The sequence below is a fragment of the Neopsephotus bourkii genome, unplaced genomic scaffold (assembly GCF_033783945.1).
Source record: "Neopsephotus bourkii isolate Nb327-2 ecotype Australia unplaced genomic scaffold, CSIRO-AGI_Nbou_v1 NB_753, whole genome shotgun sequence".
Taxonomy (NCBI): domain Eukaryota; kingdom Metazoa; phylum Chordata; class Aves; order Psittaciformes; family Psittacidae; genus Neopsephotus; species Neopsephotus bourkii.
Genome location: NW_026901251.1, coordinates 199,171 through 217,731, shown reverse-complemented (window position 1 = coordinate 217,731; position 18,561 = coordinate 199,171). Strand labels below are relative to the sequence as shown.

The window sequence follows — 18,561 nt, the reverse complement described above, 5'->3', positions numbered from 1 at the left end:
AGGCACAATGTAGGTGCACGTAGCTATGTTTCGTGTGATCTTTGCTCTTCATGCAGTGTTTATATCTGAAAACATCAGTGGAGTCAAAAATCTGTCTGGTGCTGTAAAGGTGGGGGAAAATGTTGAGTAGGGAAAGAGGCGAAGATGACCAATATGAAAAGCAATTCCATTCTGATTTCATGAGGTAAGAGGGTTATTTCTGCTTAAAGTAAGTATAGTTTCATAATGTCAGTGCAAAGTACTTCTTTCCCCCTTCCACTAACTTTTCCTTAAAGTAAATGAGATGTATTTATAGACATTAAAAAGAGCATCTTATTTACTCAGTGATTGTCTATGAACAATGTTTGTAATGCAGTTTCACGTGAGCAATTGAGACACAGTGAGTACTGTTTACACCAAATTGCGCAATGAGGTCAATGCAGTATTGTGATTAAAAAGTCAGGACTGTACACTGAAAATTGCAAACAACGTTTAGGAAGTTATGACTGAGAGCAAGAAAAATGGCCATATCTGTAAGCGTTACAATGATCCCATGAAAAAAAAATGAAGTGGAGGGATGGGAACAGCACTAGAACCAAGAACTAACTGCAGCTTAAAGTCAATTTGGACTTGAGAATCAATTGGTATAAATTAGGGGAGAACAGAAAATAAACAGGCTAAAGAACATTAAATCATGACAACATTCTGAGAGGAGTAGTACAGTCAAAACCTAATATGACAGTTAAGTTTACCTTTGGGGAAGAATGTAATGATGTTTGTCCAGGATGCTATGTATCAGGCTTTAAGACCTTAGAAGATTTGTGCCCAGTCTAAGTATATCTCAGATTATTTGCCTGGAAAAAAAGCGTTTTTGCTAGTTTGGAGGTTTGGTTTGGGTTTTAGAAGAGAACATTTTCAGTTGGAAGGTGCTTTCAATGATCATCTAGTTCAATGGCCTGACCAAAAGTTAAAACATATTTTTAAGGGCATGTTGATTTTTTTTATAATATAATTTATTTATGAATGCATTTATTGATGAAGAGGCAGATACATGTTATTTTCATTGTATTTTTATGTCATTATTTAAACTGTACACTAGTATTAATTATTTAGTGGCAATTAACTTCTGTGCCAAGCAGCAGTGATGACAAGAACAGCCACAGAAAAATGACCTAGCATATGAGTTCTATCTTAGCCTTTACGGTACAGTACAATAAGTTAATTGAAAGATCTGTTTTGTTCTGTATCTGTTTTCTAATGGGGGGCATTGGTTTCAAATTTAGCTCTTTAAAAATCAGCTGCTTTGTTGGACTTCCCATGATAGAGAAGGAAAGGAGAGGATGACTCCACCCATCCTAAGAAAGTCTGTGGCCTGGAGATAAAAAAGAAGCTCCTTTTGATTTTAGATTAATAAACTTAAATGCAGTAGATTCAACCATAGTTTATCTGCTTTCTGTAAAATAAATCTTCTGCCACAGAATCAGTGCTGTCACTTCCAAGAAATTCTGGAAACTGTGATCTACATCTCTCCTCCCAGTCTAACCAAAGTTAATAAAATATAGATTTTCAACCTACTTTCATCAAATGCCTGTGTCTAAATAAATCATCATCAGCCTTATGCTTACATATAGCGTAATTTTTAACTAAAACTTCAACACTATCATTGAAAAGCATCATCTGTTTTGGTTTTCATTCAGGGAAAAACATACTGAGCTGAATCTGAAAGCCCAAGAAGAGAAGCAACTGCAGCTCCATGCCCCAGGTCCAAACAGTAGTGGGGGTGAATAAGTATCCCCAGTAGACACACACATACAGAGCACACATATACACTACATGTGTGTGTGCTTATGCACATATGTACTTATGTACATGACTAACGCATATCACATACCGACACACAGAACGCTCACAGACACAGACAGCACCAACAGGGAAAATACCTGGTATCTGATGATAGGAAAGTTATAGGTTTTTTTTTCTTGTGGCTTATCTGCTTGCTAGTTGTGGGAAAATTTGCATTATTTTATAACTAATTATTCTGGCTTCTATGCTCTTTTCCCTCACTGATCAGCAAATGTATCCATTGTGCTGGTTCTTGTACTTACTCAACAATTTCTAAACCGTAAGACTATCTGGCTCCTCTTTTAGCCTTTATCCTGAGCTTTCTGAACTTTACAAGAGCATGAATCATAGAGTCACTGGGTTCTTTAAATGCTCTCCCGTACTCACCTGACCTTCTGCATTCTGAAAACTCTCTCTTGAAAGATAACCTCAGCCTCTGACATAATACTGTCCTCTGGCGTGAAAGTACCCTTCTGATGAAAGTGACGACTTGGGATTGTTATAATGCATGAAAACATTCTCCCTTTAGACACTCTTTTTTTTTTTCTTTCTTTTCTTTTTTTTTTTTTAAGCTGATATTTTCTATATACTTTATGAATATGCTGCATGTGCAGCTTTCTAACTTTTCTTACTTCCTAACTTTTCTTACTTCCTAACTTTTGAAATCTCATCCTTTTCTTCTATTAGCTTGGCTGTTTTTACCTAATATAACTTCAAACTTGCTTAAATTAATAAGTACCCCATTCATTTTAATGCTTATTATCTATTAATCTGTCTCTATAGTAATGTCCATTGTTTCCTTATTGGTAAACTGTTTTTCCTCTGCTTTATGTATCCTGTGAATGATCTTGTAGTCTTCACACACTTTAAAATTTGACACATTCTGTTTTTCAGAGGTCCAGTTGCCTCTATTTCAACATCCATCCTGTATTGTTGTTTTGGGGTTTTTTGCCTGCCATAGAACATGTCATATTTTTAAGCAGTATTTTTACTTCCTTGTGACTTTCTTTCATAGATCTTGTTATTTACTCTTTTGGATTGTTTCTACTTACCTTTATGCTCTTTTCTGGTTTACACGTTTCACCCTAGGCTGATGATTCCCTTTGTTTATAAATGCTGTCAAATGGCAGTTCTGGGATTTCTAATCCCTTGGGTTTGTGGAATCTAGCTTCCACTCATAATCTTAAATATAGCTTCCACTCATAATTTAATGCCAAAATCACAAGATGGAAAATTACTGGAAACTTACAGTGCCTGTGAAAATGTAATGTAATAGATGAATTAAATTTTAAGAAACACACATGTTCTTACAATAACTTTCAGTTTTATGTTATCTAATCTCTTGGTCTCAACTGTAATGATATAATATAGTCCCAATATAGTATACTCATTGGCAATTCAAACATCAAAACTTCTTTCCTGATAATGTTAGAAAATAAGAAGTTTTGCTCTAAGAAAGTACCTTAGTTCAGTAAGAAGCTCATATATATACATATTTATATAAATATATATTCTCCAAATGTCTAATTTACATACTGAATTAATCAGACTGTACGAAACAAAGAAATTCTCTGAAAGAAAAGCACTGATAAAGAATGCTGTAGCCAAATACTTACAAGGCAAATACCTGGCAAATCAAAGAAAATGCAGATAAAGTCCAAATTCAACATTTCCCTGCTGTTCTTTGAGTTGGAGTGTAAAATCGATGTGCAGGACTGGACTTGCTATCCTCTGAATTGGAAAATGTTAGTATCTGATAGAATAGGCTCTGAATGACAAGCTGAACACATCCCTGTGTATCTGGGCTGCATTCCAGTATTTTACAATAAAAGTACTTTTAAATTGCGCCAGCAGCACCTCCACAGAATGAGTAGCTGGACCATTTAAAAAAGATCCTTTGTGTAGTTCTGACACATATTCCTACCTCATATATTCATTACCATTGTCATCTTCTACCTCTGATCAATTTCCCATTTTATTATTATACTTACAATTATAAAGCAGTGAGAAGTATATCTCCAACTGCTCAGGGGTTAGCTTTAGTTCAGATAGGCATCCAAAAGCGTTGATACTCATCTGGAGTGAGCTACGTGCATATTTAAGGTATTTTCTGCAGCCCATTCTCCTTACTGATATCATAATTTTGATAGTAGAAATAAATTTCAGGGCTTAAAGCTAAATTGCAGAGGTTTCATTCATTTTAGGACATACTGGCCAAAGCAGGCACTAAAAACTTGGGGCCACCTTTCATAGAAAATGTATTACTTTTGTCTTCCTTTCTTCCACTGGTTTATGTACTAGCCTATTCTGGGGTATCTGTTGAAGTCTTCCTACTAATGTGAAGCTAGGATAAGCAAAGCTAATCAAATTATTACGGCAAGGCAGAAGAAATAGAAAAAATAGCATAAACAAAAATACATAGTCTTGTATTTAAAACTAATGAAGGCTATTTAAAATTGCCTGAAATACTGAATAAGTCTCCTCCAGAACAAAACATAGAAAAAGTTTTAAAAACTGCATACATGACAGAGAAAACCACAAATAGGGAAAAATTAAACAAAAACATTTTCAACAGAAAACCTGCCAGTAGCCTTATTTAGGCCAGATAAATGAAAAATTATTTATGTTGGAAGTCCTACAGAAAATTTGGTTTGAAATCAATATGTAATTTTAAAGATGTTTCTCATGCAGGATTAAGTTTTGTGTATGCTTGGTAGAGACTGCTGCTAGCATAAATGTATAAATCATAGTTTTCCTGTGAAGTTATTTATTAAATATTTGGAAAGGCCATATACATTTTACCATGCTGTTTATGGTGTGTGTTTCTAAATTTCTTTTAGGAAAGTTATTAGGGCCAGATCTTATACACAGCCAATATGCACAATGTGCTGTAAGTCAGGGTATAATAGGAAAAGGTTTTTAAATGGCCTTTTTCTCACTGCCTTATTGCTAGTAATGAGTGTGACCATATCCTTTATAGAAGCAGTCTGCCTTGAAGGCTCTGGCAACCTCTACTGTTCTGATAGTGATCTGAAGCAGAAAGTTCAGCACAGACTGGTGTGGCAAAGCAACAAGGGATCAGTTTTCAGCCCCTCCTATAGTAGTTCAGGAACAGTAAGCAGTTTCTAAACTCCTGCCAAAGACATCAGCTCTTGCTATATTGGTGTTCTTGTCTAACACAGCTTAAAAGGGTGTAGACTGAGATATCAGAGGCAACGCTGTGCAGGTGCAACATTCACTACATCTGTCGCTTAGGTACTGCTACCTCGTTCATCACTACTTCTGCATGAAGTCACTGAATCCTCTCCCACCTAGAAACTTGTTCTTTCACCACTGTGTATTGCTTCCATATTCGTTCCCTAGACTACCTCATTCACTTCATAAAGATGTGGAACTTAAACACCCAGTTTTCTTACCCTCACTACAAGAGATGCCAAACTCTATAGACAGGAAGAAGAAAGTAAGATGATATAAATTTAAGTAGGGCAATGTTGCTGGTGATTTTGTCTCAGTTAGTCAAGGTGCATTGGCTGAACAAGCTGTTATCAGCTGAACTATGCTTCTCTATCCATATCTGCTATAAGGGGATGCAGTTTATCATACATTTGAACACAAGAAAGTGCCTTGCATGATTTCACACTGACAGTTACAGTAGCTTGGCTGACGTGCTGTGTGCTGGTTTATTGCTGTAGGTCAGGGGTAGGGCAGAGCCCTATGCCAGTGAGATATAAAAGGCTTGGAAGGAAAATTTTAGCACATGCTGTCATGGAATCTCTTAAAAATTAATAATGGGAACAAAAGTGAACATCAGCTACCACCCACAATCCCCTACCTCATCCACACACACACAGGCACACCATCTAAGATTTTCAAATATAAGAAGTGGCAAGGGTGTAGGCTGGACAGATGATCTCTCTCCAGCCAGAATAATTTTGCTGGGGCTACATGGATGAAAAATGTTGATATGCACAGTAATTTACATGAATTATGAATTTATATGAAATTTATATGAATTTGTATGAAAGCATATAAACAGGATACCTTCCCTAAGTTCCAGGGTTCAGGAGCTCTTACCTTTATTTTGTTCAGTTTCCTGGATGCTTTGAATGGAGTGGGGGAAAGAACAGAAAGGAAATTTTAGAAGACAAAAATGAAACAGAATGAAACAATTAAATTCCAGTCATCCTTCTCAAGGAATTCTCTTGAGCTTAGCTAAGGAAACTGAACTACATTCTTCTCCTTTACATGCTGCTCTCAGGTAGGAGAGGGAATGAACCCCCTCAGCTTTTGCAGAAAGACTCTGTGGAGATTTTATAGGGTTATTGACCAAATCAGGAGCATGCAGTCAAGTACAGCAGAGTTACTATTATCAGTGTACTAGAGGCAGAATTAATTTAGCTTCTTATCCAGGAAGGACGAAAGGCATGTCTGCAAACTTTTCTGCAGGAGAAAGGCATTTTATAATGTAGATGTTTGTAGGCTACTCCTCTTTTTTTGAATGTAGTTATTTACAGCTTGCTTTGTTCAGCTTCTGTTGTCACTTAGTGCTTACTTCACAACTCCATGGAAAGAGGAGTTGTCTTAGTTTGTAAAGCAAAAGTCACAAGGAGAGGACCATGGGAATTTAACTATTTTACACTGTCTTTTTATTCTCTTTTTTTAATGTTGTAATATTCTATGTATGATGTGAGAGGGAATTTTTCAGTGGTGCTGAAAACCTAACAGATCTGATTTTTCTCTTCGTGTCAGTTTCTATCTTGTCCTATTTGAAAAAGACACCTAAATATTCAAACAAGGCTGTATGATGTTTTCTGTCCAGGGCTTCTATTGACCAGAGTGTGAGTTCAGCGTATGGAACTCTTAGTTTTTTCTTTTTTTCACTTAGTTAATAAAATAAAAATGTCAGACCAACTTTCAAAGTTATGACTGAGTTATACACATTTCCTATTGGTGTCCAAGGGAAAGCAACTTCCTAAGTTTGAGTGTTGAGCATTGAGCAGAAGTGACAGAACGTTGTATAGAGCTATTTAAAGGTTGTCCTCGACCTTTCCACCTCTTTCAAAGCCTTTTGAAACCAACTTAAACCTTTATTCTGACAATTGCCTCCTGTCAGTTCCATATTTGTGTTTCTTCTGTCCATGCTATGGATGTAAGGTATCAGAGCACATTATGGGGAGATCTTCCAAATCCTCTTTTAAACTCTTGTCTGAGAAAAAACCCTTAGATTCAGCCAGGTCAGCCTTGGTAGTTAAAGTTCACAGCAAGACTTTTTTTTCCTTGATCTCCTCTCAAAACAGCTTCTTACAGAGAGTGAATTGAAATGTGACCTGAATGAAAGCAAAGTTTTATTGACATTGAGTAGTCGAAGATTTTAAACGCTTTTGTATCTGAATTTTCTGCTGAGATACATACATGCGTACATGCATATCTCTGTATCTATGCAAATAAGTATAGGTGTCTAATACTGTTAGATTACCAGTTGTAAGGCTGAATTTTTAAATTGTTTGTAAGCAATTTTCTCATACCAAAAACACTCTACCAACATGACTGTTGTCAGTTATGAAATGTTATAAAGAATGCCATTTCAACACGGCCTTCAGGGAAAAATTATTACATATTGGAAGTACTTTCACGTGCAGGCTTTTTCACTGCTCAAACTACTGCCCCCAAAAGTAGTACAAGTAGGTGCTACCACAAAGAATCTGCAAAATTGTTGGCAAGTCACTTGTTCTATATTGAAGAATCCTACAGAATTCTTAATCTAACAATAAACATAGAGTTCAAATTTGATTAAGAAGTAAGTTACTACAGGCAATTGTATTCTTTGATCTCTTATTCTTAACTTCAGCGCCTTCATTTGAAGGCGAATGTTAAAGCACAATTTAGTATGCTCCCAGATCATGAAAAGCCCACACAGGTTCATGTAGGCTGTCAGTGCTCACATCTGGCTAGTTTGGAGGTGTTATTGTTCATATATTTGTGTCAAAATTGGTGTAATATGAGGAACATCAGCCTTGATTTCATGTCCAAGTGAGGTGTCATCATTTAATACAAAGATGGAAAGTAAGAACACAGCTGCTCTGAAGCGATTTGAAAGGAATTTCACAAATTCATCATCGTCAGAATCGCACCTTATTTTTGTAAAATCTGCCTTTGATATTGCCTCTATGACAGTCATTCCCTTGTAGTCTGAACACAGTAAATAAATACAGCGATTACTGGATACAATTTTGCATATTTGCTGCCGTTTTATAACTGTACCTATCTCTAAGCTATTCTGTTTCAAAATACCACTTCTGGCAATGCAAACTCTAACAAAAACATTTTTTCTTTATTCCTTCCTTCGAAGACAAAGACAGGGATTTGTTTGCTGCAGGATGGTAACCAGGAGCCTTTCAAAGTGCGACTGCACTTAGCCAAAGATATTTTGATGATCCAGGAGCAGGATGTGATCTGTGTGTCTGGTGAGCCTTTCTATTCTGGTGTAAGTAGTTTTTATTTTTTCTTTAAGATGTACTTTATGCAAAGCAGAAATACTCTGTATGTATGTGTGCATGTGTATGCCCACACACATACGTATGCATTTACTCCTACAGTTTGATATTTCATTTTAGACTGTTAACAGTGTGTTTTAATACATCATCTTTTGAGAGTAAATCTTAGCCATACTCATCTAAGAAGCAGCAATAAGATAATGAATAAGTTATATGCGTGACGACAGTATTATTTTTCTGCACTCATCCTTAAATATTGGAGCCACTGAATGCGACAGCAATGACATCAGCAGAGAATTTTACAGTGAGTACAGAGACCTCAATGTACTTGCATATCCGAGTACTGTCAGTGGACTTCTGATAAGACAGTTGATGTGTAACTTTTATGGCAGGCCTTTGCTGTTAGAGGAACTATCTGCTGTCCTCTTTTGCTATGGTTGCGTCATATGGCAGTGCAACACTGGACTTCATGCATGCTGCTAATTCATGCTGCGAGAGTCACTAGTTTTACCAGCACATTATCCTAATAAAGATGGACTTCAGCTGGAGCAGTGTAGTAGTGTGATTTATGTATTACTGGTTTTGTGTGATGTGTCAGCTTTCTTATTTAAGCACCATATTGAATTTTGTGGGTAAGAAACTGAGCTTTGTAGACAGTTATTTGGAAGATGTGTAAAATGCAATATATAATAATATTGTAGGATTTGGAACTATTATAATACTAAGTTTTTATTAATTTCTAGAAGATCACTAAATATGATAGCAGCCATTTACTATTAATTTCTGTAGACATTTTTAAAGGTACTGTAATTGTATCTTACAGAGATGATCTTAAGATCTGTGGGAAACTATCATAAACATTCTGCTCTCCCTTTGAGCTAAATGAAATCGTGTTAAATCTTGTGGTGCATAGTAGTCTGGTATCTGTTTATGTAAATATTATATGACTGTTACTATGTCTGTTTTATTAATTATTTGCTGTTGCAACATCCCTGTATCTCTAAATACAAGTGGAATAAAAAGGTACAAAGCAGAAACCAGAAATAAATTGGTAGAATATTAGTTGTGCTAAAAGTGTGGAAAATTTATAAGAGAATCCATCTCACTGTTATGAACATCTTGAGGTGAACGATTCTGAGTTTTTCTATGAAACAAGAGTATCACACTGTCTACACTGTCTCCATACAGGTTGGGTTTATTTGCATGACAAATCTGACATTAGCTTTTGACAATTTCATGCTGTATAAATGCAGTTTTCTAAGACAGGTCTGTTCTTTATATGGAATATAGATGCTCCTTTTATCAATCAGTTCCTCAACACAGAGGTAATCTAGCAGCTCAGGTAAAGAGAAATTACGAGTTCGAGCTGAGGCTACAGTTGTTCAATTAGCAACACACTGTGGCACCATTACTCCACCAACCCCATTCTGGCATTATTTATTAAAACATTTTATTGCTCAAAAATATTACTTTCATTATTGTGCTGTAATATCTATTGCTTCTACTGAAGCTGTTATTTAAATGTCTTCATGAAATGCATATATATTATTTTTCCATTTCACAGAAAGGATTTCTTTTGCAGTTTGCCCTCTTTAGTTTTTCAGTGGCACTATGGAAAACAGGGGATGATTTGCTTCATCAGTTACACTCTCCTTATCTTATTTGCATATTGAATGCATACCACAATAGCTGACTGATATTAGTGTGGTGGGGATGAGTTTCTTTATCCTGGAAGTGCCTTTTTGACTTCTGAACACTTCACCCTGATTTCCTCTGGTCTTGAATAAGTAGGCTCATTGAAGCTATGGATGATCGGCATTTCACAGTTAACTGTCCTTTTGTCACAGGTCATTTAAATTGTCTGGAAACGCGTGCTTTGATTCTATAGCTTGATCAAACAGGTCCCACAGGCTTCCTTTTGGTTTTTTTCCTCATTTTTATTCCTGATGTATTAGGTGTCTTATTTGCTTGTTTTCTTATTTTTTACTTTGCTTCATTGATTTTGTTCTTTCTCTCATTCTAGATCACTGAGCACATCTATTTTTCTTTTACATGCATGCTACTCAGCAAGAGCAAGTGCTTTCATTAGTAAGAAAGCCATTGATTGCCTCATAGAATAAACCCTGAAGAATAAAAAATAAAATTTGCAACTGAAGACCAATATCATTGTTACATTTTACAGAGAATAGCTACAGGAAAAGTTTTTAATCTGTTCTATTAAATAATCTGCAAATAATTTGATTATAAGGATTTGCTTAATCAGTTCTGCACTGGTAAGGAATGAAAAGCTATTACTGTGTTTCTAGTTCAAAACAGTGTCTCTTCTGTTTGTTGGGTCTGAGTCAATTTGCATGCTCCTCTGTGTAGGACAGACTTTAAACAGATACTTAACGTTCCAGCAGTACCCTGATCTGCATCCTGAGGAGCCGTCTAAATGAAATCAATAGCTCCTTAGGAATGAGGTGCTGCTTAATGTGAGTACATGGGATAAGGACCTAGTTCTTAATTTAGAACACTTCCCTTTTGGTGGAAAACACTTCTTGTTTTCCAAAACTAAACAGATGCAAAGGAACCTTGTCTCTTCGTTCATTGTATACAGTTTGGAGTAATAAAGTAAAAAATCTAAAACATTACAAGCAACATAAACAGTGTTAAACACTAAAAAAAAAAAAAAAAAAAAAAAATAAATCTGTTTTTCTAGTAGGATAAACAAAATGATAGTGCAGCAAGTGTATTTCTGGCAATTCCATAAAGCATCAAAGATTGCTCAAATTACCATGGATTAGATCTAAATTTGAGCATCAGTTGCATCAGTAAGTATTACAGAGATTTTTATTAGTTTTTTTTTTACTGCTAAGGGGTTGGTATCCTTTTCTCTAAATAGGAGAGGCGTTGATTTGACAGATGGACTGCTTGGTGGATAAGGAATTCGCTGGATGGTTGCACTCAGAGTTTTGGTCAATGGTTTGATGTCCAAATGGAGACCAGTGAAAAGTGGTGTTCCTTAGGGGTCAGTGTTGGGACTTGTCCTGTTCAACATCTTTGTTGGTGTCATGGACAAGTGGAATCAAGTGCACCCTCAGCAGCTTTGCCAGCAGCACCAAGCTGTATGGTGCCGTTGACATGCTGGAGGGGGGGGATGTCATCCAGAAGGACCTGGACAGGCTCTAGAGTTGGGCCAGTACAAACATCATGAAGTTCAAGAAGGCAAAGTGCAAGGTCCTACATCTGGGTCAGGGCAATCCCAAGCACCAATACAGGCTGGGTGTAGACTGTCTTTAAAGCAGCCCCGAGGATGTGGACCTGCTTAGGCAAGTTCAGAGGAGGGCCACAAAGATACTCAGAGGGCTGGAGCACCTTTCCTAGGAAGACAGGCTGAGAGAGTTGGGCTTGTTCAACCTAGAGAAATCTTGGGAGAGACCTTGTAACAGTCTTCCAATGCCTACAAGGGGGCTAGGAGAGGGACTTCTTACAAGGGCATATAATGTGATAGGGCAAGGGGGAATGGTTTTGAACTGACCGAGGGGACATTTAGATTAGACATTAGGAAGAATTTATTTATGGTGAGGGTGGTGAGACAGTGGCATAGGTTGCCCAGAGAAGATGTGGCTGCCCCATCCCTGGAAGTGCTCAAGGCCAGGTTAGACAGGACTTTGAGCAACCTGGTCTAGAGGAAGGTGTCCCTTTAAGCTTTAAGGTACATTCCAAACCAAACCATTCTATGAGTCTATGATCATAAATCTCTGTGACAGTCTATTATTTTATGGGATAGAACAGTGAGGTTTTTTCACTTTTTTAATCAAAAAGAAATTCCCTGAAAACAACTGAATTAGAGCACGTGGCAACTTCATCACTATTGATGACAGAGATATAGAAGATCTTTATTTTATATTTCCTTTTAAAAATATTTCTTGAATTACATGAAATTATATTTACAAAAGTTTGCTTTATAAGCTGTTCCAGGTAACAATGTGCAATAAAGAAACTCCCAGCATTTTTTAGATGTGTGGGCCAAAAGCCTGGACTAAAAAGGATAGCCTAATACTGACCTTGCTGAAAATCATGATGAGAGGGATTATAATCTAAGACCTGACATGTCTGATCTGAAATATGAATCTTCAATAGTTTTATCCCTAGGAAAATGTTAATCTTTATAATTCCAGAATCAATGTTATTGTTTTAGAGTTAATCCTCACAATTCATATCACCTTTCATGAACATCTGAAATTCAATTAAGAGGATTATTGTGTTTTATCAAGTAGTTTATCTGGTTTTTGTTTTCTTCTCTAATAGTTTTTATTTCTTTGCTAATTGTACTGAGATTTTTTTTTCTAACAAAGTATATGTGAGATCTGTAAACTACGGTTATGACAGTGTGCCATCTGACAAGATGGTTTATTGAAATCAGCTACTGGTTTGCTAAAAGACTGAAAATGAAATATGAGCAGCTGGCAAATTGCCAAGTTCAGCTACCAGGAGAATTTACACCTTTTAAAGATTTCTTTAAAGGCTCTGTTAAAGAGCCATGGATTTTCCAGAGAGCTGCTAACTCACCTGATGGTAACATGAAAGTGATGCTTTTGAGTAATGTAGTTGCATGCTGCTGTGTAGTAACGCATTATTAAATTAAACATGAATGATTTCTTTAATATTTCTTAAAATTAAAGATCTTTTTGGGAGATTGATGTGAAGATCATTCATAACTCCAATAATAATAAAAAGTGAATGTACATTTATCTTATAATTTATAGAGCAACAGCTCTCAGAGTAGTATGGCATTTGTCCATGGATTTAACTGAGATTAATACAAGTATATCTGAATGTGACCTATGGACTGTAGCTGGGGTTTTGATAGAGAAAAGAACACCTTTTCCAATATCAGAATAACACTGACCTAAATTGTTGGACTTTAGCCAGACCTGATTCCTGGCATTATTAATCACGCAATCATTCTTTTATTGCAAAGATAAGAACATGATACACCTTACTTTTAAAGTTGTCCTTTTGCTATTGTGAGATCAACTGTGTTGAAATATAACTCTATACAAAGCCCATTATGGTATTACAAAAAAATACATTCCATTGGAGACAGTTCTTCAGCTCATAAGCTTTGCACAATAACATGTTTTTCTTGATTTTTAAAATTTAAATTATAGAAGTATTATTAATTTTTAAGTATCAGTTTAAATTCAGAACACATTACTTTACTGTCACTTGCTTGAGCAGTCAGATGAAGTTATTACATTTCCCATGCTTGCACATTTTCGTTTTGGAGACTTCCTGAGAGTGAGTTTTAAAGCTGTTACATTGGATCAGCCTCTTTTGAAAACTTAAAATTTTCTTTTCATGTGTTTTGGTGTACATAAAAGAAGTTCAAATAACATTATCAATGTTAATGATTAGAAAAAATGTCTGAAAATTAAAAGCTCAAAATAGTAAACATATGAGTTTACTTTCTGTATTGTATTTATTTCTGTATTTCTTTAATACTTTGATTCTATTGTGTGATTGAATAGTATGAATGATGCCATAGTGAAACTCCCTGTCCTGGAGAGAATTGCAAATATGTGAACACATAGCTCACCTTTCAAGCGCTTTCCATTCTTGTTACCTTCACAAAGCTACCAGTAAGGATGGTGATTTTTTTTTTATTATGTTGGTATCTGTCAGCTATTCAGTGGAGTGAATCCACTTTTTTACAGAAGTCCTCAACTATCTATCAGATGGTGGTAACTTTTTTTTCCCCTGCCAATCTGGACAGCTTTTAAAAGTGACAGCCTGACAGATATAAATGTGCTTATTTAAGGACAACCTAAGCCAGCTTATTTTTTTGCAGCTACTTAAAAATAAAAAGCATAACCATCTACTGAGGCACAAACACAGGACTGCCATTTGTAAAGCCAAATGTGAAAGAGCAGAATAGCTTTTTCTCATTGGAAGAAAGCTTTTCCCCCACAGAAAACACTCAGAAACCCCAAATCATTGGTCAATGCAGTGTATGATATGAGGCAGTAGCTGGAAACTACACTTATCACAGAACTACATTAAATAGTTCTGTGATATTCCTACCAAGCCTAGTGGGAATTCAGATCCATACTGACTCTAGGTTTCTGTGTTTTTTTCTTGTTTTGTTTTGGTTTATTTTTTTCTCTTTTATTTCTATAATAAATGCAGTACTTTTGAAACAAATTAAACTTAGGAGTAGAATTTTTATAAGTAGATATTCAGGTAAATGTTTCTGGTTTTAGACATATGCTGGGAACATTTTGAATTAAGAACAAGATAAGGGTTGAGTGCTTTGTTTGTTCAAGTAAGTGTTAACAGTCTACACAACACAGCTGCTCTTACCATCCTCAGTCTCCAGCATAGCTGCAGAGGATGGGGGTTTCCAGTTGACCACCATATCACCACCATCCCTTACTGCCAACTTTCTCCAGTTGCATGAGGAACTGAAATAATGAGACAAGCTTCGAATGTCACACAACAGAAGTTGTTAGCAGATGAGCAAGTGTGCTGGCAAACCTTCTTAATGCTGTTAATTCAAATTGGAAATGTGACTGACCTGTGTTCTGTGTCCTTTACGCTCAGAATGAGCGCAAAGTTTGACTGCTCATGTCAGTTAATCCAAAGAAATGCCAGTAAGAAAGAGAAGAGCATACCAAAATGAGGATATTAAATCTCCCTTCTTGGAAATGTATGAAAAACAATTAATGAAAAATAAATTCTCATTTCATTTTCTTATTTTGGGATGTAGGTGATTACTAATAGCTAATAAACTACACAAGGTGATAGCCTTGAAGATACTATGGTATCAAATATAAACAGGTTGATCTATGAAGTTGCTGCCAACGTATTGATTATATATTTATATTTTGTTATTACATTTTAAAAGCTATAAAACTCTGTTTTTTCCCTCTGCACTTTTCCATGTCACTGTGCTATTGTAGATGCCTCTCCATGTCTATTCCTCTTTTCCCACCTGCTGATTTGTTCCACACCCATGCAACTTTTTTCCATGTTCTTCCGTACGTATAGTACCTTGTGTCTGGTCTGTCTGCTGTGACAAAGAGAGGTCTTATTTTCTGTCTGGACCTAGATAAATTAATTCTTCATACCTTTACTTTTGCAAGATGAATAACCAGACTCACCAGTGTCCCAATTGAATGCAATATTTATATTATAGTAAAAAGGTTGAGTAATCAAATATTGAAGTTTCACACACTGTTAACTCAGTTTTATGAAGAGATTTGAAGTTCTGCATCCTTCTATTCATCTGTTATTTGACTACTTTCACTGAGACAGATTATCAGATCACATTAGATTACTGTTTTATGTTATATGAAATGAATAATTTCAAAGTATTACTAATTACTGATTATTGCTAGTCAGTTAAGCAGTTATAAACTTCTTTTTACATCACATACAAGTCAGAATAAAATATTTCAATCTTTGTGTGCCCTAAGATTTAATTGTTAAAAATAACATTAACTCTTGGCTAAATGTAAATAATTAATGAGTATATAGGGTTCTGTGTTTTTGTTTCCTATTTACTGTTGCTGTGTTCACAGAGTCCCAGTCTTTCTTCACTTGTAAACTCATTTAAAATTATGTGCATGATCTCTAGAAGATTCTATGGATTTTAAGGAGAAATTTTAATACCTCTTTAATTAAAGCCTAAAAAAACATTGCTTTATTTCAGTGCAAAGCTCTAAGGAAGAATTTTTTGGGCAAAAGTCTTAGCTCTCCTTTCCAGTCAATGAACATATGTGTGGATGAGGAATTTTCTGAGTTAGAGGCATGGAAAATGCTGACAGCTTGGCAGCAGCTTTGAATTTTTCAATAAAATGATAACTACGTTTGTTCTGTCCCTGGAAGCAGCTTCTAAAACACTGCTCTGAATCTTGCACTTAAGGATCCTAGGAGCTCTAACTTTCCCTCTGGTGTAATGTAGATAATAAATGTGATAATGGAATAGCAAGCTTGCAAGATATTTTGTGTAGTTTTAGTATTGAACTAAGAGGCTTTTAATCAGAATCAAGTTTTAATTTGTCAACTTGGAAGGTGAAGTTACTCTTGGAATTTGCAAAACCATTGCAAGCTCAAGCAGAGTATTATCCTGTGTCAATAGAAGGAAAAGTGAAACTAGGTAAAATGTTAATAGAAATCTACATCTGACAGAGATTTTTAGTTAGATTATATTTTAAGTGGATAGTTGGAATCAGTGGAGCATCACTATCATAAACCTGAAATAGCCAGAAATGGTCAATTGGGATATTTAGAGCACTTCTTTACTGGTACAAAATGTGCTGCCTTCAAGAGTTGTTGCCATATTTCATTATACCCTGGGTTCAGCAGTAGCAGTCATTTTTCTCCTTCTTAGTAGCTGGTGCAGTGCTGTGGTTTTGACTTTCAGCCTGGGAACAGCACTGATAGCACCGATGTTTTTAGTTGTTGCTCAGTAATGCTTACTCTGACCAAGGACTTTGTGAGTCTCATGCTCTGCCAGGGAGGAGGGGAAGCCGGGAGGAAGCAAAGACAGGACACCTGACCCAAACTAACCAAAGAGGTATTCCATACCACAGCATGTCATGGCCAGTATATAAACTGGGGGCAGTTACCCGGAAGGGCTAGATTAATAGTTGTAAAGCCTTTTAAGAGCTTATAGCCATTAGGCCAGTGAAAAGCATTTTATTGTCACTGCTTATTTGAAATACTAAATAAAGAAATCAGAACAAAATAATTTGTTCCAGGTTTCTGGTTTAACTTCTTTATTTTAGTAATCATTCTATTAAAGATATTATTTTACTTTAAAATATAATGTGAGGTTTATTCAGGTCACATTGATTGAAGATGGCAGTGAATATGAAACCTTGTTTGGGATTCTTTTGCAAGTCACATGCAAAAAGTCACGTGCAAGTTGTGCAAATCACAAAGAAAATCTTAGTTGGATAAAGAGTTTTCTGGCAACCCATTGCAAAGCTGGTATCTACTATCAAAATACTTATTCAGGTTACTTTGCAACTCTAAGGAGTGGGATTTGTTGACGTTCTGTCTCTCTACTGAATGGAGGACATAGATGATGAAGATTATCACCTATCTCGGGCTCCTGCTTTGACTGACCTGCACTGAATATATTTATTTTTCTTTAAGGATTACAGTTTTTACAGGTTTATGAAAAATGTGATGCTTCTGACAGTTCTGTAAAAGCTTTTTCACTATATTGTTGATGTAAGATTTGCAATTGCAGACTAGGCTATCATTGCTAGTTTACTGATGAAATATAGAGCTCATGTACTTCTGATGTGTATTTTTGAAGATCATTATTTTTTTGCATGTGTGTAATTGCTATTATGCTATGAAGCATATGTAAGTCTTTACATTAAAGATACACCAAGGTTATTCTTTATCATAACAATGAGAAGTGTGTCGAATTAACCTAGGTTAAATGCCGTGTGATGCCTTCATTGCACATAATCACTGAAGTGACGCTACTTTGCAGTATGTTTTCAAAGTTCAATCCAGTTCAGTAACAGACATGAAACATTTAATATCTACTAGAAAAGATCCTAGGAAAAATTACTAGATGAAACTCTCCTGATAAATCATGTTGTGCGTGAAAATTGCAGTTGCTTGATTTTTTTCTGTTCCCTTTGCTTACTTTTACTGTTTTGTTTATTTAGTAGTTAGCCATGCTAGTGAAGTATTTCTGAAACATGCATTTCTTCCTTTTAAAAAGTAATTCTCAACTCCAGTGGAAAATGTTTTTAGTTTCCTGTTAGACAGCATTGGTAACCTCACATAAGACTGCAAATCAAGTTTTCAGGGATGATTTGACTCTGCCTTCACTTAAGTGAAAGCCAGAAATAATATTTTATTGATGCGTTTACACTGGTTTTTGAAAAGAAAAACAAGAATAGAAATGTTCTGCAGGACAGGTTTTTATTAGTTTTTTTTAAGCATAGCTCCGGTTCAGAATATATTCATATGTCGCTATTTAAACTTTACAGTGACTACTCTCATATGGGCTACAAATTTTACTGAAGATTTATGTTTTCCACTAAGCATACCACTTAATTTGAAATTTAATTGTAAAGAGTGACATTCTTTATTTCAGTCGTGGTTAATCTAGTACATCAAGCCAGTTTATTATTCAGCATCTTCTTAGATAATGCAAATATTTTCTATTTGATTTGACATGTATAACAAAAATACTAGAATGCATTGACTAGGATGTGCAAGTCAAGCT

General features: G+C 35.7%; 1 protein-coding gene across 8 annotated transcripts in view; it reads left to right on the top strand.

Moving 5' to 3' along the window:
• The window catches only part of SNTG1 (syntrophin gamma 1), a 305,233-nt gene that overhangs the window by 159,755 nt on the left and 126,917 nt on the right, over positions 1-18,561 (top strand). For 5 of the 8 annotated variants that reach the window (XM_061354827.1, XM_061354829.1, XM_061354830.1 and 2 more), the window contains exon 3: positions 8,171-8,305. In XM_061354827.1, coding sequence (XP_061210811.1) covers positions 8,171-8,305 — 135 coding nt within the window. Of the gene's footprint in view, positions 1-8,168; positions 8,306-18,561 lie in introns of those variants that run through there. The other 3 variants (XM_061354831.1, XM_061354833.1, XM_061354832.1) reach the window with 1 other exon arrangement.